This window comes from Sitophilus oryzae, unplaced genomic scaffold, assembly GCF_002938485.1.
Source record: "Sitophilus oryzae breed Bouriz unplaced genomic scaffold, Soryzae_2.0 scaffold_467_pilon_pilon, whole genome shotgun sequence".
Lineage (NCBI taxonomy): Eukaryota > Metazoa > Arthropoda > Insecta > Coleoptera > Curculionidae > Sitophilus > Sitophilus oryzae.
The window spans coordinates 1,458,902-1,482,525 of NW_022147048.1; the positions used below are offsets into that span (position 1 = coordinate 1,458,902).

Below are 23,624 nucleotides of genomic sequence, written 5' to 3' on the forward strand. Positions count from 1 at the left end.
ACGAATATATATTGTATTTATTAATTGTATATTATGTATATTTCATGTAAACTATATCATTTTTAAAATACAAACCAAAAATACGAGGAATAATTATGTTTTCCATGTATACTACAACATATTTATTAATCCGTAGTACCTAACTAGCGTGACGTCATAAATCTCGCTCCGAGGCTGTTCTATTAGAGACGGCATTGGTCTGATATTTAGAAATGTCAAAAGCTGATGACTTTTTACTTTTGACAATTATGACATTTCGTGTTGATTTTTGCAAGAAGAGGAAGAGCTGTCACTTGTTTTATTATTTTCCTTTTCTATTTCACGAAAGTAAAAAGAGTTACCTATCTGATTCGTTCAGGCACTCAATTTAAACAATATCAGTAATTTTTTTGACAGAGGGATTTTATATTTGCCATGTTGGGAAAAAATAACGGTCAAAATTCAAAGTTATTCATTTTATAGACTATATAAATCTGACTGTACAAAGTGTAAGGGGGGGGGGACTGAGGTTAGGAGACTATCATGTGCTATCATTTGGAGTCGTCTGCGACGCATCGATATCTAAATGCGAATGTGGTTTTCTCTGCAATATGTGGTTTTGGTCAAAAGCGTATTGTAGTAATTATTACTACAAAAGTATTTAAAAATTATCTATAAACAATTTAGATTTTACTACAATTTGTAGTTTTGCTTAAGATGGAAGATGTTATTTTTACTACAATGGAACGGAAATATTGCCGACATGCATATTACATTTTGCTATAATCTTTGAGGAATAATTACTTGCAAGATATGACAATGCAAAGCTTGGCAAAGATTACCTTAAGCAAAATACTAAATACTTCCATATTTGAAACTGCTTCTGCAACTTTTTAACTACAACAAAAAAATTAATATTACTACAGTTTGCAACAGAGGAATTTAGGATATACTACTTTTCCATGTTGAACATCATAATTATCAATCAAAAGGGAAACAAATATTAGTTCACACACATAAACAAAAATTGATTTGATAGTGGCTTTTAAAATAGCTGTCAACGAGGGTTATTCAAGCAGGTATAACTGCTATTTGCAAATTATTAAACGAATGAATCAGAGACATTTCGTCAAAATTTAGCAGAAATTCTTGAAAACATGCGTTTTGAATCAGGAATACTGCGAAGGAATAAACCGAGCATTTCAGGGGCGATACTCTGTAAACTAAATAGCGATTCGTAGCGATCAAGAATACTGTCTGAAAAACAATTCTTCTACTTTCGCAATTTCTTCTACGATGAGGGCTAAAGCGTTGTCTCTAGCATCCCTGTTTCGATAACTTTTGGGTTGGGTATTTCATAAACAGTCATGCTGTTGATATAAATCCAAAAACTGTAACAGAATAATTGTAGGACCACTTCATACTCATTTTGTCACATACTCACCCAAAATTTGAACATATAACTAATAGAAAGAAAAAAAAATAAGAAATAATACTACGTAATATTCTGCAAGATCGGTATGTAACGTTTTTAGTTCGTTACATGTTTTTTTTTATATATAATATATGAGGTCTGGCCTATCATCACCGGATTCCCTCTCGTTCAGGCCGGATAGTTTATTTGACGCGCTTGGCGTAATTTTTACGTTCTCTAGTCAGCAACCCTGCTATCGTTTCACTGTTCTGTGGAGCGCTGTCAACATCGCTTCAAGGCGCCTCTCCGTGCTTAACTTTACTTGGCTTTGACCGTCCTACTGTCACCATCAAAAAATCCTTGCTTCGAGAAACTGCAATTATAAAAATCTTGCTGTATAATTTGAATCAGCTGCTATTTCGAAGTTACAGGTAAAAATGAGATATTATCTTTTTTGATTCGTTATTATTACTGCATATTTTTAGGGTAGAGTTTTGGATGTCCCAACTTAACTTGTATTTGTATTTTGCTGGCACGTTGGCGTCCCTTTTCTTTTGTCCTCCAGAATGTTTCATGGAAGGAAGGACAGTTTCTTTGTTTATTATTGAGCCTCGGAAGTAATTCGAGGTAGGTTTATTTTGTTTATTAGACCTTTTTTGGTTTTAAACAAGAGTTTCATATTTTTAGGGTCCAAGGTACGGACTATTTCCAAGGTTATAGTCCTAGGTTATGGTCCAAGGTACGGGTAGTGTTCCCTTGTACCATTATCCTATGTACGGATGTCCTGTGGACGAGTGTCCTCAGTAGGAATGATTTTTCTTACATATAAAGTGCTCCAGCGTGGATGTAGCTTGAGCCCCATGCTGCTTCGTTCCCATCTATAAGCTAGTTAGTAGTTTTTTTTTTTTTTTAGATTAGACTAAAAATTCTAGTTAGTAGTTACGGCTGTATCAATTCATGGTGTCCTCATTCTGGCCCCTTTTGTTGTATTGGATGGCCGAGTACAGAGATGCGAGACCACCTCACGCTGCTACTGTTTAGCAAGATTACATAAAGAACAGCTAAGTGTAGATTTAAGTTCTAGTTTTACATTTAACGTTTAAAACATTTTCAGTCTTAAACAATAACGTACATCTTAAGCAATATCGTACAGACTATGTTTAGTGGTTAGATTGTTAAGAACATTCATGTCGATTTAATATTTAAAATGTGATTTAGATCTTAGGTTTCATTACATTACGTCTTGTAATGGTATTACTTTCATAGATATTTAGTACAACTCTTAACACCATTTTTTTTGACATATAACCACCATATATTTATTAGAATTCTACAATGTCATGTACCAGCAAAGAACATCATGAAATATAGCCACTAGTTTTAAGTAATATACGACTGTGTTTTCTTTCTCTGTACATGCCTGGCGCACAATATCTATATTTTTTTGTTTATTGTTATTGATTAGTTTTCTCTCTAGTGAAATACCTTACCCACAACTGCTCTCCGATGAAAAGCTGCCGTTCGCAGTGGTAATGTTTATAAAAAACGCTACAGGTAGCATTGGAAATATTGCTTTTTTCCTCTCTGCTTTTTTCATTTGCCTAGCTGTAAAAGAAGTATTTTGGCTGTAGACACTTTAAATTTGCCATTGTCAACAGCCGCAATCGTGAGAACATTTAGTCCTTATCCATTTGTTTGTGGAGAATGGCCGAAAAATCCATAGAATTGTGGAGAAACTCACCAGAGCAGAGACAGGCGAAAAAGTTCATAGTAGAACATTCGCCAAAATGCACAGCCGATCTAATAAGCAAAGACAGAAAGACAGTCGAAGACATTTTATGACGGTGCGACAGTCTGACAAATGTGTGATTCTCAGTAATTGACAATGGTAGGTCATTGCCAGAGAGCTTAATCGATGGTTCAGTCTTCAAGTTGCTAGATTTTCTGAAAAGGATAGGACTGGAAAATGTAACCTAAAGATCGAAAGAGGACCACGTTAGATCTGGATAGGTCGCAATGGATCAAGCCTATAGTCATCTCGAAAATTCTAATCAAATATATGGATTTATTCATCTACCAAGAAGAGACAGACTTACCGCGGACAGGGCCGTAAAACTTACTTGTATTGGCCATAATAATTATAATTTACTAAATGGAGAAGAACATTCAAGAATGGTAGCAGCTCCTGAAAAAGATATGGAAGAGGAATATATCGATTTCGTTAATAATAGCCTGGATACAATTAACGAAAGAAAAAGAAGAACCAGATAACGTGATCGAGGATGATTTACCATCTATTACGTACAATAACATAGGTCACTCTGACTGGCTTGTTTAAAAAACGATCTTACTCTTTTTGTATTTTTTGTGTTTTTACAGTTTTGGAATAAAACAAATAATATTTAGAAGCTGTTTTTTATAAACTACCATTGTTACCGTAATATTACTTAATATTACCGGTAATATTAGCGATTTCAAATGAGTTCAACTTGTCTGAAATTCATCTGTAAATTCTCCTATGCTGTATTTATGTTAATGATCGAATAATCGTATGTTTCGAATCGATCAGACTTTTTCGGTTACACTGAAATTGAACAACTTAAATCGAAAACATGGTTCAACGGGTTCAAGCATGTTTTTGTTCGATTTTTGTGTTTTGCTTGATTAATAAAAATCGTTCAAATAAAATTGAATGGCGAGAACGAGCCTTTACTTTAGTTTTTTATATCGATAAGGAATATCGCATTATAAAAAAAAATATACAAATAATACAAAAAATGTTATACAATACAAATCAATTCAAAAAAAAATTTACGTCATAAAATTACAAATAAAACATATATGGACATTGCAGAACACAGACGTATCTAGAAAATTTTACAAAAGGAAAACTGTAAATGGATAAAATCATGTTATAATAACATAAAATCAAAAGTTATTAAATATTAAATACTAGACCTTTAACCAGTGTGTGAGATGATCAAAATATTAAAATTAAAATTCTAAATTGTTCATGATTAAACATCAACAAAAAAGTCGTTTACCGCTTATAGGGCTCTCTCCAGTAAGTATGATTTCAGAGCTTTGCGAAATGCGGGAAAGAATGAAAGTGACTTGATATTCGAAGGCAAATGATTGTACATTTTCTTGGCATTGTACAGTATTGAGCCCTTAACTAGTTCTGAGTTCGGAGTTGGCAGATAAATATCGTGCTCCGCATTCCTAAGTGGATAGTTGTGAGAAGGCCTTTCCGGAATAGAGAATATGTGCTTGCGGATCAAGCAAACTGATTCAAAAATGAATAAGGAAGGAAGAGTCAGTATTTTGAAATGTTTAAAGAAATTCTGGCAGTGAGTTCTACTGTTTAGTCCCAATAAGTATCGAACTGCTCTCTATTGAAGTTTGAAAATACGATCAAATTTTTGTCGCGCAGCAAGTACCCCAGAATGGAAGGGCATAACGAAGATGCGACTCAAAAAGGGCATAATAGACCATTCTAGAGGTTGATGAGTTAAGTTCCTTAGACACTGATCTTAGCGCAAACAGGCAGAGCTTAGTTTCTTTGATAAGGCTTCGATGTGCAAGTCCCATTTTAAAGAGTTGTCCACAACAAGTCCTAAGAATCTCACAGAGTCCACGACGTCAATAGTGGTGTTATTAAGTACAAAAGGTTGTATAGTACTTTTATATGACAAAACTTTAGTTTTTGAAAGGTTGAGGCATAAGAGATTAGAATCGCACCAAGATTTAATGGTGCGTAAGTCACTGGATATAGTATCATATAGTGCCGTAACATCTGGGCCGCTCCAAGTGAAACTAGTATCATCCGCAAAGAGGCAGATTTTACCGCTAATGTCTAGATTTGCAATGTCGTTGATAAACACAAGAAATAAAATAGGGCCAAGTACTGAACCCTGAGGGACACCACATTCTATAGGCTTACAAGAAGACATAGACGTATCAATCCTCACAAGCTGCCTTCTGTCGCCAAGATACGACTTAAGCCATTCGAGCGGCACTCCCCTGAATCCATAGTTTTGCAATTTGTTAATTAAGATATTATGATTTACACAGTCGAAAGCCTTAGAGAAATCACAGAAAATTGTAGCTGTAGAGTGATGGTTATTCAGGCTAGAGTATACAGCGCGGCGCATTCTCGCACATAGCAATTTCTATTCGCCGAACCCAAACGGATCGATATCATCCAGCAATCTCGGCTTGCCATTTTCCCCCCTTGTCTCATAAATAAAATTTATTTCTGTGCCTTCGCCGGGCATTCGCTTTACGGCCGCCATTTTGTTTAACTCGCTTGATGCTAAATAACAAGTCCTGTCGGGCTTACTCTACCGCGACACAACTAACTTCGAGTAAAGTTATGTATCTATTATGTACCATGTACTTTGAGGAATATAACAAGGGTTGAGTCTATTAGTAAAGTGATAAATAGTAATTTAATGTGTAATGTGTAGTAAATTGATACGTATTTATTGTATTTCTAAACTATCAAGTTACCACAGATTAGTCCAGGAGGCAATGAAATTTTTTTGTATTTATTTTCCCAGTGGGTGAATATATTATAATAGTGTGTTCGGGGATAGTGACATTAAATGACAATTTGTCCAAATGTGTCCGGCTAAAATTTTCGGATGAGGTTTCTACATAAAACAACATAAAACCCACTTATTTTTCCAATCATAAATGTTTGATATTTATTAAAGTGAATCATTTTATTGGAAAGACCAGTCTGGCACATGCCAAGTGGTGGAAAGTCAGTCGGCTGAAAATTTGCAAATGCAAAAATTTTACAGATTTCTGAAATCAATAACCCTTATTTTCCAATGCTTGAATTTTAACGTTTCATCTAATTCTATCATAAACTACACACACCGGAAAAGTCTAGGGATATTACAATTTTATCCAGCCATCGTCAGTAATTTTATTATTTGCATTTCTGATATAATCAAATTAAAATAAACAAATAGTTTACAGCACGTATTGGAAATAAAAATGCGAAATTTACCGAATTTTTCAAATTTACCTTGATTTTTATTGAACTCAAAAAATTACACACATTTTTTTTTACTCTAAACTGCGAATTAAAAAAAAAAGATAAAACCATTTTTACTTAATAAAGGGTATGGCCTCCTCTACTGTTCATTACAGCCCTACATCGTCTCTCCATGCTCCTGATCAGGGCGTCGATGTCTTCTTGAGGTACAGCCTGCCACGTTGCATTCACGGCCCGAATCAGATCCCTACGAGTTTCACGAGGCATACCCATTCTCAAAATTCTTCTTTGGACCGCGTCCCATACGTGCTCGATGGGGTTGAGGTCAGGAGATTGTGCCGGCCAGGGTAAGATGTTTAATTGATGAGCATTGATAAACTCACTTAGCACTCTGGCTGCATGAAGCCGTGCATTGTCATGCATGAGAATGAAGTTTCTCCCAAAATCATTGGCATATGGTAACACGACAGGCTCAAGAATTAAATCACGATATGTGATTCCTGTTAGAAACCTTTCAAGAAAAACGAACTGTTCCACCTTGATAAGGGTGCACTTCCTGAACATGATCCAACCGAATAAGATTTCCCGGTTCTCTCCATACCCTAAGCCTTCTCGAATCCGGATGAATTCCAAAGCGTGATTCATCCGTGAAGAGAACATTGGCCCATTGTTCATTCGACCACTGAACATGATCTTGAGCCCACAAATATCGTACCTCTCGATTTCCTCTCGTTAATGGTTGAGCTCTCCAGGGGCGTCTGCTTCTTAAGTTGACCTCTCTTAATCTATTGCGAACAGTGTCAGAACTAAAGGTTACATTATGTGTTTCCTGGAGAATTAAACTAAGCTCTGGTGCTGTAAGAGTCGGTCGGCGTTGAGCATTTAATTGTAAAAAATGATCTTGCTGAGGGGTAATAATGCGATGTCGCTTTGTGTGCCTTTCAGCAACATCACCTAGCGTGCACTTAATCGCGATATTACACTTTGCGTTGTATTTAATGCTCTAGCTACGTCGATTTGGCGCATTCCAGCTTCAAGCATACCCATGGTCCTTAGCATTTCGTCTCTGTTAAGATGTCTACGCTCCCTAATGTCGTTTAATACTAAACAGAGTTATTTGAATGAATTCTGGCCAGTTATCATAAAAACATAGCCAGTACAGGTTAAATTCGAACAATTGATGCTAGGTGCTTTTTATACATTTGACAAAAAATGCACTTCTGCAAATATCCCAAATTTGGAAATAACTAGTGTGACTACTTCGTTTCAATCGAAGTAGAAAGAATCGGCCTACAAATATGTGGTTGTTTATTCAAAACATTTATTTTTAACTTTAATAAAATGATATCCCTAGATTTTTCCGGTGTGTGTATAATAAAAGCAAGTCTGGTTGATTTACGAAATTGGCGGCATCTTGAAAATTGCAGAATTTACAAATTCCGTTTTATTTTTCCGGATTTGTCACATGATAAATAATACTATAATTTCATAGAAAATACACGTCTGGCTGTCATTTACTGTCACGAAAGCCCCACCAGACTTACATGTTAGGTCGTACATTTCGTATTTTTTGATGCGAAAATTTTTGACACTGCAATTTCGTGATTTTCAATACAGCAAAATAGAGAAACATTACTTTTAATCTCTAGATCCAAACACATTCATATGGTGAGAGGTTTGGGACTATACACACCAGCAGAATAATATCAATATCCCTCCATTATCAGAAGCACGTGGGCTCCTACACTATTCATATCTGAATCAAAGTTTTCTTTGTAATTCGTGTTCTTAATTTTCACCACTATAATCCAACACAATGCTCAAGTTAATCCCCATTTAGCATCCATGGTCTTCTCTACTATAATTTGAGATGCGTTTGATCAATTTTAAATTACTAACACGTCTGCAGTTATCACAACCTAACCTAACACGTCTGCAGTTATCTTTATCAAAAATATGTTGCGAAATACAAGATTACAACCCGTTTAACTTAATTTTTAGCAGATGTGTAGTAAACTGTCGTAATTGTAATACCTAAATAAATATTTCTACTCGACCCATCCCTGAATATAACTAACGAGCATACATTCTGGTTGTTGAAATTTTAAATTGTAGGAAGCGTTATGCTCGGCGACTTCTATTACTCCGACATTTATATTCGTGTATGCAAATGTTCTGGCCAGAGTTTATTGGATGTACTTAGTAGTAAAATCTAATTAAATATGTACGTGTGTTTATTTAAGCAGGAAGTAAGCGAACGCGTCGTTGTAGATAATCTATAGCGAAGCGAACTCTCCCTATATATCATGCATATAAATTTATTTTATCCACAATCCTACAATAATGGGCGTTTTTTTCACTCATATGGAGCGTTTAAAGTGATATTTTATCCATTAGTGCGATAAAACAACTGTAAAATCGTTATTTTTGGGGCTTACTCAACCGGGTCTCACAATGCAAATTTACCTCAAATATCCATTTAGTTGGTCATTGGCAAGCACTCTCTCATTGTACATGAAAATAACAAAACAAACATTTACTGATCTGGATAAAATTGATAGTTAAATAGTAAGACTCACCCGCGGGTACGGGGCGCGGTAAGCACCGCGCCCTTGCAGATCTATTGTGTCCCCCCTCTCAATGCTATGTTGATCTGAGACGGTTTTACAGAATCTGAATTCGTCTGAACCGAAGATCTAAACTTTGTCAGACCACACACAATGCAGTTACGTCAAACGATGCGATCTTCAGTTTTGGGACACTGTCAGTTTTTGAACTGCAGGAAAACTGTGCTTTTAAAACACTCACAAACATAATCAGTTTTAATCGAATGACCTTTTTGACAGTCAGCGAAAAATATTTTTAAATAATAACGCTAGCAAAAAAAAGCTAGCTGTACTTCTGGTGCTTTTATTATTGAGGGAGCAAATCACAAAGACAAACAAGCGTTTCTGGGTGAAAGATTGTTTGTTGCAACGTGATACATTATCTCATCATGAAGTTAGTGTGAAAATTAAGAACTACTTCAACGGATGACCTTAAAACTACCTCAGAATGAATGATAGATGTTTTAATGAACTTTTAAAGATGGTTAAGCCTTTATTATCAAAGAAAAATACAAAAAGCTTTACCTGAACGCTTTGATTTTCGCACTTTTTTAAGTTCCTTTAGGAAAGCACTTCGCAAATTGTTTATTTTTTTCTTTACAGAATCAATAGTAGCATTTGTATCAACAGTTTTATAAAATTCCTGCAATTTTTCATAAGCTTTAGTTTTTTCCTGTCTGTTTGAATAAACTTTACTTTTAATTATCCACAGACAGGGCAATTGCCTATAGAAATAAATAAAGTGGGTTAAAAAAAGTCGTATTATTACTTAAATTGCTCATCTTGATAGTACAAAACTTCCCGGAACAACAGCACGATTGTTTTCCAGACGACCACCCGTCCATCCACTCTCATCGTCTAACGTTGCTTAACCGGTGTTTTTGACCGTTACCCCTGATCATAAAACTTTTTGATTTGTTTCTTTAGAACTTCTGATCAATGATTCTATTTTTACAGGTTTTGAAGTACTGCGATCACCTCCATGGAAAATGGTACTTTTCCGAAGTACGAGCAATATTTTCCAGACGGTACCTACTCCAGAACAATGCCATCGAGATATTCCTTGCCAGTCGGAGTAAGTACTTTTTATAACAATATACAGTTATAAACTTACATGATATTTGTTTCATACTGTGTCATAAAACAAATCTTTCCATACTTGATTTCAATCCGGAAAAGAAGATTTTATAGTATTTACTAAGAGTGAGTCCCAGATTGGGACCCTTCACTGCGGTCGCGAGGGCCTCTTGTGGCTCAGTTCTACCAACTCTTTTTATTTTATAGTAATAAATCCAGTATTTCTTTTACTGAAATCTATTTTAAATACTTAAGCAAAAAGAATAGAGTTATTTATCTCATACTCTACCAGATGTGTCTCAAAAGTGGCTCACCCCTATAACTTTTTTATTTTTACAGTTAAAAAAACGAGATTTGGTATGACATAAATTAGGATTCATTGATGTATTCAATTGTTTTCTGTCAATTCCTGTAAAAAAATGCTTTTTCCAAATATGCTAATGAGCCACCCTCGTTCCATTTGAAAAAATTGAAATATGATTAAAAATACCATTTGAGCCTTTTCTAACTGGCCAGGACAAGACATTAAAAGCATTAGACAATCAAATCTATTTTTCCAAGACTCCTTGATTAAGAATTAGTATTTTTAATATAACCGTGGCACTCTAGATTGAATTTTAAAATTTAATTTTGATTTAAGCGAGAATGTCAAAAGTTGACATATGATATGTCATTCTATTCAGAATGTCATTTTCAATCCAGTAAAGTATAAAAAAACCGAGGGCGCCATTTAAAAATCAATAGTTGTAGTCATTTTCAGTGAAACAGGAAGTGACCAAAAACAATTGAATACGTCAATCAATCCTAATTTATGTCATATACTAACATACCAAATCTCGTTTTTTTATCTGAAAAAATAAAAAAGTTATAGGGGTGAGCCACTGTCGTGACGTACCCGGTATAGTAAAATACAGCTTTACATACTTTGCAACTTCCCTGCAGCCTCGTTAGATTTTTCCAAAACTTCTCTGTCAATCAGATTTTTAGTTTTTATCTATTCCATTTTATCAGTTTTTTTTAAATAAATACATTCCTTTAATAGCACTGTTTTTAAGTGACTTTGATGTAAGTAAATCTACAACAGCTGCTTTGCGTGGATATTCCAAAGCATTCTGCTCCAAATTCAAATTTTATGTCAGTATTGAAAATATTTCTACCAGTAAATACAATAAATAGTATCGGAACATATCATAAGTGCAAAAGACAAAGCAAAAATACTCAAAGTCTCGGTCAACAGGGTTTGCTTTGAGGACGCCTTTTTTAAATATCATAAGCCGATTAAAAAATTCTCAATTATTTAAAAGCATAATATGTTTTGTCCAAACAATTTGAAATAAAACATTGTACCTCATTCGTCCGCAATTAACTTTTACAGTATTCGTTTCGAAATTCTTGATAGACATCTCACTCATACCGTATAAGTTGATTTACCGAACTTACAAACTTAAATATCTATTATAATAATATATACTTTCAGCGTCTATTATGTTCGCATTTCCGGATCAAAATACTGTGAAAAAGGTGATCAATGCCCTTCCAAAAGTCGGTGTTGGCATAAAGTACGGTATAGGACAACACAGGAAAGCTAGCATGATGTCTCCTAGACAGTTGATGAGAAACTCGAACATGACGCAAAAGTGGCAGCGAAGAGAAATATCCAATTTTGAGTATTTGATGTTCCTCAATACCATTGCTGGTAAGTTAGTAACATTTCGATTATATCTATCCAAAAAAAATCCTTATGGGTTTTTCGCCACTGCACTGCAAGAAAAATCTACAAAATAAAATAGTTATTTTTTGTAAACACTTCTGCGTTTAACCTAAACGGACGCTGCTTGTCAGAAGTTGTGTTTACAGTAATAGAAATTTGCCTAACAAAGAAAAAAATGCTTAACGTTTCGGAAAGTTTTCTCTTTCCGTCGTCGGAAGCAAAAAAATATAAAGAATCAAGAAAAAAAAACTATTTAAAATATTTAAATTGAACTATTCGAGAATACTTTACTTTTTAAAACAGATACGTCTACAAGAAATCGTTGACGTTCTGTTAAAATGACATTATATTAAGTTAAACTACAAAATTAACAATTACTACCTGATAATTACTTAATAAGGTAAAACGAAAAAGCCCAAACTTTCTGTATGATTATTTTTAAATTTCACGTATGTTATGTTTATTTATGTAATGTTCTTTAAAATCAAAGAAGCGATTGCCATACATTACTAACATCTACAGATGCATGAGCAATACATTTATTTTTATTAGATTGAATTAAAGAAGCCTCTTTTATTTTTCTTTTAGAGACTATCGCTTCTTTCATTATAATTTTGGCTTTATTAAAATTTATTCTGTGCCCTGTGTCCCATGAATGCTGACAAATCTTAGATTTGTGAAAATCTCCCTTTCTTAAATAACCTTTATGTTCTTTAATTCTAACATTTAAGGGTCTAGATGTTTCACCAATGTAAAATTTATCGCATTCACAGGGTATTTGGTATATTACATTTTTTCTTTGTGGTTCTGTATTCATTGGTTTAGTATGTGATAAAATTGATCTAAGTGTATTTTGTGTTTTGAAAGATGTTTGTATGTTATATTGTTTTCCTATCCTTCTTATTTTTTTAAGATTTGTCAGCATTCATGGGACACAGGGCACAGAATAAATTTTAATAACGCCAAAATTATAATGAAAGAAGCGATAGCCTCTAAAAGAAAAATAAAAGAGGCTTCTTTAATTCAATCTAATAAAAATAAATGTATTGCTCATGCATCTGTAGATGTTAGTAATGTATGGCAATCGCTTCTTTGATTTTAAAGAACATTACATAAATAAACATAACATACGTGAAATTTAAAAATAATCATACAGAACGTTTGGGCTTTTTGGTTTTACCTTATTAAGTAATTATCAGGTAGTAATTGTTAATTTTGAAGTTTAACTTAATATAATGTCATTTTAACAGAACGTCAACGATTTCTTGTAGACGTATCTGTTTTAAAAAGTGGAGTGTTCTCGAATAGTTCAATTTAAATATTTAAAATATTTTTTTTTTCTTGATTCTTTATATTTTTTTGCTTCCGACGACGGAAAGAGAAAACTTTCCGAAACGTTTAGCATTTTTTTTCTTTGTTAGGCAAATTTTTATTACTGTAAACACAACTTCTGACAAGCAGCGTCCGTTTAGGTTTAACGCAGAAGTGTTTACAAAATTTTTTGGATAGATGAATCCGCCACATAGATATAGACATTTTTTATTTAGATTATAAATTTATTGAAGTAGATATCGGCCTGTTTCACTATTGTGGTCCTCTTCTGATACCGACAGACTTAGTGACTCGTAGTATCATGAATATGATTAGGTCTTTATAATTTTACTTTATTTTTTTTTCAATTAAAAGAGAATTCAATTATATTAAATACGAATTTGCATTTTTTTAACTAACTATTTTTATTACAAAATGTGTAAATCATAATGATTTTTTTCTAAATATACAGTTAACACCTAGCTTAAAATAAAATTACTATAGTCGTAAATCTTGGAGAATGTGAAAAACATATGGCATCGTATGGTATGTCAGCGCGGTTTTTAGTAGCCCGAGATTACTTCTTTATGAGACAGGGGATTAAAGTCTCATGTACAAGTCGTATCTTAGTCTTCTTATGTTGTACGTTATGCCTAGTACGACTGTCAACAGCTGGTAAAATGTAAACCTCTTTAATTTTTTTTACATTGTAATTTGATAAATTAGCAAGAGGACTCACATTTGGGATAAACAAATTTTTATAGCTTATTTAACTAAGGATAACATCCACCTCTATCAAATTAAACACTGTTCTTTACTTTATTTATATTTATTAATAAATAAGTGTTTATTTTTATCTCGATTTTTATAATAATATCATTTTTCAATCTTTCTTTTTTATTATTCCAAATAAATTAGGTTAAGAAACCATTGCTATTATTCTTATGTTTAATATGTTTATTCTAATGTTGTATTCCGTAGCAAAATGAGATTAATCAGATTGTTTAATCTTGTTTTATATCTTTTTTGTTGCAAAATAAACTTAAATTATCTGACAAAGTTAATCACTCATCTACATTATTCTCCGCTCTTCAATTACACACACCGGAAAAGTCTAGGGATATTACAATTTTATCCAGCCATCGTCAGTAATTTTATTATTTGCATTTCTGATATAATAAAATTAAAATAAACAAATAGTTTACAGGACGTATTGGAAATAAAAATGCGAAATTTACCGAATTTTTCAAATTTGCCTTGATTTTTATCGAACTCAAAAAAATAAACACATTTTTTTTAAATTCTAAACTGTGAATTAAAAAAAAAAGGATAAAACCATTTTTACTTAATAAAGGGTATGGCCTCCTCTACTGTTCATTACAGCCCTACATCGTCTCTCCTTGCGCCTGATAAGGTTGTCGATCTCTTCTTGAGGTACAGCCTGCCACGCTGCATTCACGGCTCGAACCAGATCCCTACGAGTTTCACGAGGCATACCCATTCTCAACATTCTTCTTTGGACCGCGTCCCATACGTGCTCGATGGGGTTGAGGTCAGGAGATTGTGCCGGCCAGGGTAAGATGTTTAATTGATGAGCATTGATAAACTCACTTACCACTCTGGCTGTATGAGACCGTGCATTGTCATGCATGAGAATGAAGTTTCTCCCAAAATCATTGGCATATGGTAACACGACAGGCTCAAGAATTAAATCACGATATGTGATTCCTGTTAGAAACCTTTCAAGAAAAACGAGATCGGTTTTTCGGCCTAACTGGACTTTTCCCCAGACCATAACTGTTCCACCTTGATAAGGGTGCACTTCCTGAACATGATCCAACCGAATAGGATTTCCCAGTTCTCTCCATACCCTAAGCATTCTTGAATCCGGATGAATTCCAAAGCGTGACTCATCCGTGAAGAGAACATTGGCCCATTGTTCATTCGACCACTGGACATGATCTTGAGCCCTCAAATATCGTACCTCTCGATTTCATCTAGTTAAAGGTTGAGCTCTCCAGGGGCGTTTGCTTCTTAAGTTGACCTCCCTTAATCTATCGCAAACAGTGTCAGGACTAACGGTTACATTATGTGTTTCCTGGAGAATTAAACTATGCTCTGGTGCTGTAAGAGTCGGTCGGCGTCGAGCATTTAATTGTAAAAAAAGATCTTGCTGAGGGGTAGTAATGCGATGTCGCCCTGTGTGCCTTTCAGCAACATCACCACTTTCACGATAGCGTGCACTTAATCGCGATATTACACTTTGCGTTGTATTTAATGCTCTAGCTACGTCGATTTGGCTCATTCCAGCTTCGAGCATACCCATGGTCCTTAGCATTTCGTCTCTGTTAAGATGTCTACGCTCCATAATGTCGTTTAATACTAAACAGAGTTATTTGAATGAATTCTGGCCAGTTATCATAAAAACATAGCCAGTACAGGTTAAATTCGAACAATTATCCCAAATTTAGAAATAACTAGTGTGACTACTTCGTTTCAATCGAAGTAGAAAGAATCGGCCTACAAATATGTGGTTGTTTATTCAAAACATTTATTTTTAACTTTAATAAAATGATATCCCTAGATTTTTCCGATGTGTGTAGTAAATAACAGTAGTTTTATCAACTTGATCAAAATCGCCAAATTTCATGATTATACCGAGTGCGTCTCAAAAGTGGCTCATTTCTATAACTTTTTAATTTTTTTCACATAAAAAAACGACATTTGGTATTTTAATATAGGACATAAATTAGGATTGATTGATGTATTCAAGTGTTCTTGGTAACTTCCTGTTTCACCGGAAATGACTACTACCTTTAAAATGAACAATGAACAATCCGAATAGGATAACTTTTGAAATGTTTGCTTAAAAAGTAATTTTAAATTTCAATCTGGAGTTCCATGGCTGTGTTAAAACACTACTTTTTAATCAAGGAGCCTTGGAAAAATAGATTTGATCGTCTAATGTTTTCCGTGTCTTGCCCTGGCTGGTTAAAAGATGCCCAAATCGCGTTTTGAATCATATTTCAATTGTTTCAAATGGAACAAGGGTGGCTCATTAGCATATTTGGAAAAAGCATTTTTTACGAATAATGTGTACCACACACTTGGTATTTCACATTGGTCTCTACTTGGGAAGCAGAATAGTTCTGGTCCAGTTAGTGAAGTTTGCTTTTTCATTACCTTCTATCCCTTGGTGGGCAGGCACATAGAGTAGGAGGACCTTATTTTCTTTGCCTAATTTTTCAGCTTCTCTAGGCTTTTATTTAACTAACTTGAATTGATGGCTTTGAATGCTCCCAGTTCTTTTATTGCCGTTTAACTATCGTATAAGAGGGCATTTATTAGAGATATGGCAACGATATACGGTATTAACGGAGGCGTTATTTTGGCAACTATGCCCGGTATTTAAGTGGAGAAGACGCCGTGTTGTAATTTAACAGTTTCGGAACGTTATTTTATCAGTTGAGATACTGTATTTTTTATAAAAATTGAAATAACTCTTCATTGGGCTAAATTGTACTCTTTTTTAGACACACTTTCTTTGAGACACTAATTAAAACTTTTGATATATTTAATAGCTTTTTTTTATAAATTTAAAGAAAAATTATGTATATAGATGCTCTTTTGATTGAAAAAATGAAAAAACTAGGTTAAGGCTAAATTTTTAAAAATGTTGGCATAATGGTCAAAATCAATCAACGCTATTTTGTGTTGCCATAACTCGAAGTTCGGCAAACGCAAATGTATTAGCACTTCTACGTCAGCGCTAATAGCGGAATTGCGGCACTATTGGACTTTGCAATATCTCTCTGTTGTTATCTATAATTCTATTTTTTTAAAAGGTGGATTAATCACGTTTTGTTTGATCGTTTCCCAAATTCGAAGTACCTATCTACGTGTAACGTCTGCTTGAGATCAATAATGTTTCTTCTTTTTTTAACGCTCCTCTTCAATTTCCGTTGCCGAGATGAAGACGTTAAAAGCGTACACCCGGACCAGGTTTTAATTAGGCCCCTAGTCAAAACTGTTCGAGAGAGCCAAAAATCGACTTTAAAGCGGCGTGGAAATGCCCAGGTCGCATCCAATTAAGACCGAATTAAAAGGCGACGTTACGCTCGTTTTTCTCGGTAAGGAGGAAGCGAATCGGGCGCGTGTCGACGGGACATAAATCTGGAGCGTACGGTGGACTGCGAGGGGGTGAAGCACCGGGAGAACGACGTATTTTTTTCTATAGGTACAGAGTGAGTTTTAAATAAGTGCACATATTTTTAGCGGTGGTATATTTGATCCCGGGAACACATATAGGAGGGTTTTTTCGCGAAAAATTATTTCTTGGATTTTTTTTTATTTTTGGAAATAATTTTCTTCTTTTTTATATAACACAAAAACTAAACGGTATATTTTGTTACTTTCCTCTACTCGTATAAAAGTGAAAAGACAAAAAATCTGATTTAAAGACTAATCACTGAATCATTTTTTTTTTTTCATGTCAAGAATATATACAAAAAACACCCGTCATCGAAAATCCCAAATAATCCTCCGGCTCTCGAGCTTTGCGTCAGCGCACCCCACCCTTTATTTTCCCATTCTTGCCCTCGTCGTTTCGCCAAAGGGAAAACTAATCCCGGACCGTCTCGGTCCCGTGACTGAGATGGCGCCTAATTCGCTCTGACGTCCCCATCCGGCCGCGTCCTGCCACGGGATGAGTTTACAGAGGGCGCCGTTGTCGGGGAACGAAGGCCGCCTATGCCGACACAGGCCGGAAAGTTCTGTAGTATCTTTTCAGTATTTAAGAAAGTTAAATTATTCGTTCTTCGTCGTATCACTCGTCGCAGGTTTAATAATTTATAGGTATTCATTATAAGTACCCAATCGAGAGTACTTCGCATACTTTCCAGAAAAAACTATAGGGAACGTGTTGTTGATTTCTTTAAAAAAATAGACTGTTTACCTTTCTTATACATGTATGAATATGATCTCACGCGTCAACCGTCAACAACAAAAGTTTATACCTCAAAGCCAAACAAAAGTTTATACCTGAACAATAATAACACAAACAAACAACGCTTTATTGTACAAAAAGCCAAAACAGCTTCATCGACATAGCACTCACAAACAACAAAATCACAAAAAAAAATACAAACAACAAAAAATACACAATACAAATAATACAATTCAAAAAAATTTAAGTCTTTAAAATTGCAAAAAGAATATACATGGACAATTTTAGAACAGTACGCAGTAAATAGATATAATTTTAGAGTTATAAAATATTAAATACTTGACCTCTGACCAGTGTGTGAGATGATCAAAATTTTAAAATTCAAAATTGTTCATAATTAAACATCAACAAAAAAGTCGTTTACCGCATATAGGGCTCTCTCCAGTAGGTATGATTTTAGAGCTTTGCGAAATGCGGGAAAGAATGAAAGCGACTTGATATTCAAAGGCACATGATTGTACATTTTTTTGGCATTGTACAGTATTGAACCTTTAACTAGTTCTGAGCTCGGGGTTGGCAGATAAAGATCGTGCTCTGCATTCCTAAGTGGATAGTTATGAGATGGCCTTTCGGGAATAGCAGATATGTGCTTGCGGATTAAGCAAACGGATTCAAAAATGAATAAAGAAGGAAGAGTCAGTATTTTCAAATTTTTAAAGAAATTCTGGCAGTGAGTTCTACTGTTCAGTCCCAATAAATATCGAACTCTCTCTTTTGAAGTCTGAAAACACGGATCAATTTTTGTTACGCAGCAAGTACCCCAGAATGGAAGGGCATAACGAAGACGTGACTCAAAAAGGGCATAATAGGCTATTCTAGAGGTTGATGAGTTAAGTTCCTTAGAAACTGATCTTAGCGCAAAACAGGCAGCGCTTAGTTTTTGATAGAGCTTCGATGTGAAAGTCCCATTTTAACGAGTTGTCTACAACAAGTCCTAAGAATTTCACAGAGTCCACGACGTCAATAGTGGTGTTATTAAGTACAAAAGGTTGTAAAGTACGAGGCATGTTTTTTAAGTAAGTACCGTTTTGCGATTCCGCCGCCGCAGCGCTACGGTCGGCGTTCCGCGCATGCGCGCTGGTTACCTACATCTCATGTCTATGCACAGACGCCAGTACAGTCTGATTCTTCATTGTATACGTTGTTTATTGAGTGTTTAAGATGCCTCCGACAATCGTGAGCCCCGCCGATTGTGAAGTACGGGCTGTCATACGATTTCTTAGTGCTAAAGGCGTAAAACCGATCGATATTCATTGTGAGATCTGTGAAGTTTACGGACAAACCATTATGAGTGATGGAATGGTAAGGAAAAGGGTGAGAGCATTTAAAGATGGCCGCACAAATGTGCATGATGAAGAACGGAGTGGGCGTCCTTCGGTCGTTAATGAAGATTCGGTGCAGAAAGTGGACAAAGAGGTGAAAGAAAACAGACGCTTTACAATTTCATCATTGTGCGACTACTTTCCTCAATGTTCTCGTAGTGTTTTGTATCGCATTGTGACCGAGAACTTGAATTACCGGAAATTGTGTTCACGTTGGGTTCCGAAAATGTTGATGGATTTGCACAAAACCCAACGTTTAGGCAGTGCATTGACTTTCCTTGAGCAGTACCACAATGAAGGTGAAGATTTTTTAGACAAAATTGTTACTGGTGACGAAACATGGGTGGCCTACGAAACACCAGAATCGAAACAACAGTCCATGGAATGGCGACATTCATCATCACCCAAAACAGTGAAGTTTAAGCAAACAATTTCTGCCCGGAGAATCATGTGCAGTTTTTTGGGACAGAAAAGGAGTATTGCTAGTGGAGTTTCTGCCTCGTAATGAGACAATCAAGGCAGCATCTTATTGTGAGACATTGAACAATCTGCGCCGTGCAATCCAAAACAAAAGACGTGGCAAGTTGAGTAAGGGTATTGTTTTGCTGCATGATAATGCCCGTCCACATGTGGCTAATCGGACCAAAGATCTCATCAAATCTTTTAAATGGGAAACTCTGATCATCCTCCATACAGCCCTGATCTGGCGCCCAGTGACTACCATTTATTCCTGCACTTGAAGAAACACCTGGGCGGTCAGCGTCTTCAAGACGATAACGAAGTCAAAACAGTTGTGATACAGTGGTTAACCAGTCAGGCGGCAGAATTTTATGAGGAGGGTATTGAAAAACTGGTGCCACGTTATGACAAGTGCGACAATATTCACGGAAATTATGTAGAAAAGTAGATTAAGGTACAGGCTTTCATGTAAAAATAAAATTATTGCGATATCTTTGCACGTTTTTTTTTAATTCCAAAACGGTACTTACTTAAAAAACATGCCTCGTACTTTTATATGACAAAACTTTAGTTTTTGATAGGTTGAGGCATAGGAGATTAGAATCGCACCAAGACTTAATGGTGCGTAAGTCACTGGATATAGTATCATATAGTGCCGCAACATCTGGGCCGCTCCAAGTGAAACCAGTATCGTCCGCAAAGAGGCAGATTTTTAGATTTTTGTAAAAATCTATTCGTTTAGCAACAATACTCCGTGTCGTATGTGGTGAACAACCCTGTATATGAAATAAGTTAAATCTAAAAACTAAAGTCTAAAATAGAATGCAAAAAAGATCGATTTAACTATCGTAGGCTTTTACCCTCTCGACTTTTTTATACGATTTACCTTAGCCGACGACGCCCGATACAACGTGTATATATAACGGTGGGCTTCGACGCGACATAACTCATACTAATTACCCAATTAATTACAGCTTAAGTTCGTTACATCCGATGCTTTTAGAACTTAATTATTTACCGCCCAAATAAGTTGCGCCGCTTTTGTGTTTGTAAGGTTGTACGTCGTCAAATAAAAAACTGTCTAATGAACGGGCGTATGCCGTTGTATTTTTGAAGTTTAGAACCCTTATCTTTTCCGTTATCTAGAAAGGATATTTCCAAGACACTGAATGTATTTTATGCCAACTTCTACCTTGTCTATAATAAAATTCTTTGAATTAGAAGACTAAGGAAGGAGCATATCAAAAATCTTAGGTCCACCGCGATGGGCCTCAAATATGGCCGACTTAAATTCCGGTTTATCAGTGCCGTTCTAATTTTATTTAAAAAATGTGTAAAATCGGTATTTTTGGGGCTTACTCAACCGGGTCTCACAATGCAAATTCACCTCAAATATCCATTTAGTTGGTCATTGGCAAGCACTCTCTCATTGTACATGAAAATAACAAAACAAACATTTACTGATCTGGATAAAATTGATAGTTAAATAGTAAGACTCACCCGGGGGTACTCTAGCCACTGACATCACTGACATTCTATTCAATATATCCCATTCCATATCTTCCATCTAATTCAAATATTATTCGGATCTATTGGTTAATAATCTTCAACAACTAGCTGGTGTCAGCTGAAATAGTATAGGGGCTTCCCCCGGACGCAATTCTGCCGCTAAACAGATTCGCATCCCAATCGAATAAGCTATTTGGGTGGCTCACCATCCCAACGCCGCATCGTCAATCGAGAAGACATTATGGAGACCTCAAACTCTCAAGACCAACTCGAAGGCAAGACGTCACAGAGGTTTTCTGACCGTGGTCAAACGACCCCGTTGGCTTACAGTCAAAAGACTTGCAACTATATTAGTCAAAAGACTCGCAACCTCCACTTGTCAGCTCTGTGACAAAACACAACACTACACAGCCGGCCGGCCTATCAACGACTGACTGACCTGCCGCCTACCGAGCTAAAGGCGGGTTCTCACTTGTCAGTTTCGCTGACGCAGTCTGACTGATTCAGTGATACTGAACAAACAATGAACGTCAGAACACATTTTCATGTTAAATGATCAGTACATTCGTACTTTCAGTTAAAGTGAAAACCAGTTCTACTTTTTTTCATTTTGACTGATCATTATCGAATAATGAATAGAAACTGAAGCGTGAGAACTACATTTTCGTGATTTGTGCAGTTTACAAGTTAAGCTAATTAATTCTTTTAATATAGTTTCACTAGCACCCCGTTTATTTCTTCGCAATATCCAGGACCTGACCACCTACGATGTTTTTTTTTTCTTTTCTGATTCACCAGAATATTCTGTAATTCATTTGCTAATTGTAAACAAACTTCGCGAACACCTGGTTTCAATTTTGTTTTAACCATTTTCATGTCTATACGAAATCACCACATTAGAATGCTTGGACCAACTGAATACTGAATGTAGCAAAACATGAAACGTGTGAATACAATCGTTGTTTTTTATTTTTCATTGATAATGAATCAGTCAGACTGCGTCAGCGAAACTGACAAGTGAGAACCCGCCTTAAGCCTCCTCTTACATCACAATTTTACCTGATCACAAATATTTACATCGCTTGCCAATGAATCATACTGTTTTCTCTAATCGGCTTTCAAATAGAGTGTTTTAGCATTACCAAATAAATAAATAGAGAGTTTCCGAAGGAATGCATATTGTTTATTAGAATAGTGAATAAATAAAAGCATTATTATGACGAACTTATTTTCCAAGTTTTACAAATGTAAAACTATGATGTAGGGTAGACGTGGGGTAGACTCAATAATTTGTTGTTTTATTTTACGTTGTGAATAAATGTTGGTAGTTATTAAAATTGTAATAAAAATATATAATTCTAATAAAAATAGATAAGTTATAATAAGTATTTATTAACACAAACATCCATTTACACAACTATCAGTAGTAGAATAAATAATAAATAACATAAAATAAGCTCCTTAAAGACTGACAAATCCACAAAATTTCGAATCAAATTCAAATGTGTCAAATGAATCGTCAAACAGAATTGTCAAGGATCCCCACCCTAGAGTCCTTTTTCCGCCCACCATGCATGAATACATGGATAACATTATGCTCCTTCCTTAGTCTTCTTATTCAAAGATAAGATTAAACAATAAAAAATGTATATAGATGAAGGATATAGATGAAGAGGGATGAAGTTAATCACCACACCTGCGTCCTTATAGTTTTACTGTGTCTCCTTCCTTGAATTATAACTCATTATACAGTCTTTGGGCTTTGACAAAAGCCAGTGTCTGAGACGACTTTACAGAGGTTAGTTCTCCATCTCCGATATCAGTCGTACCAAAGTTAATGGCACGAATGGTTGTCGTCTCGGCGTACTCAGTGATGAGGCGTTCTGATGTTTCCCCATTTTCCCCACAGAATCTGCATTCGCCGTTGTTTCTTAGCTTCGATCTGCTGCAAGGTGTTCATTGAGGAGACTAAAAAAAAGACTCTTGTTAAAAATCCCTTGACAATCCGAAGATTGTTCTTACTTAAATGAAAGAAAGCCTTGGATTTTTCTTGGACCGTTCAGGGATTCCCATTCCAGGTGACGGATATTGTCTTCGAGGTTCATGAGTTTTGCTTTAAGTTGGTTTGCACTTTGGAAGCAGAACGGTTCCGGTACAGTTAGTGGAGTGTTGACATAATTTTTTTTAGGCCTAATTTGTTCAGGCATTCTTTGACCAACTTAG

The 23,624-nt window shown here is 35.3% G+C and overlaps 1 protein-coding gene across 2 annotated transcripts in view; it reads left to right on the forward strand.

Moving 5' to 3' along the window:
* Positions 1 to 23,624, forward strand: part of LOC115886113 (neurobeachin) — a 372,451-nt gene that overhangs the window by 322,143 nt on the left and 26,684 nt on the right. For both annotated transcript variants that reach the window (XM_030905177.1, XM_030905178.1), the window contains 2 exons: positions 9,965 to 10,082; positions 11,562 to 11,780. In XM_030905177.1, coding sequence (XP_030761037.1) covers positions 9,965 to 10,082; positions 11,562 to 11,780 — 337 coding nt within the window. The remainder of the gene's footprint in view (positions 1 to 9,964; positions 10,083 to 11,561; positions 11,781 to 23,624) is intronic.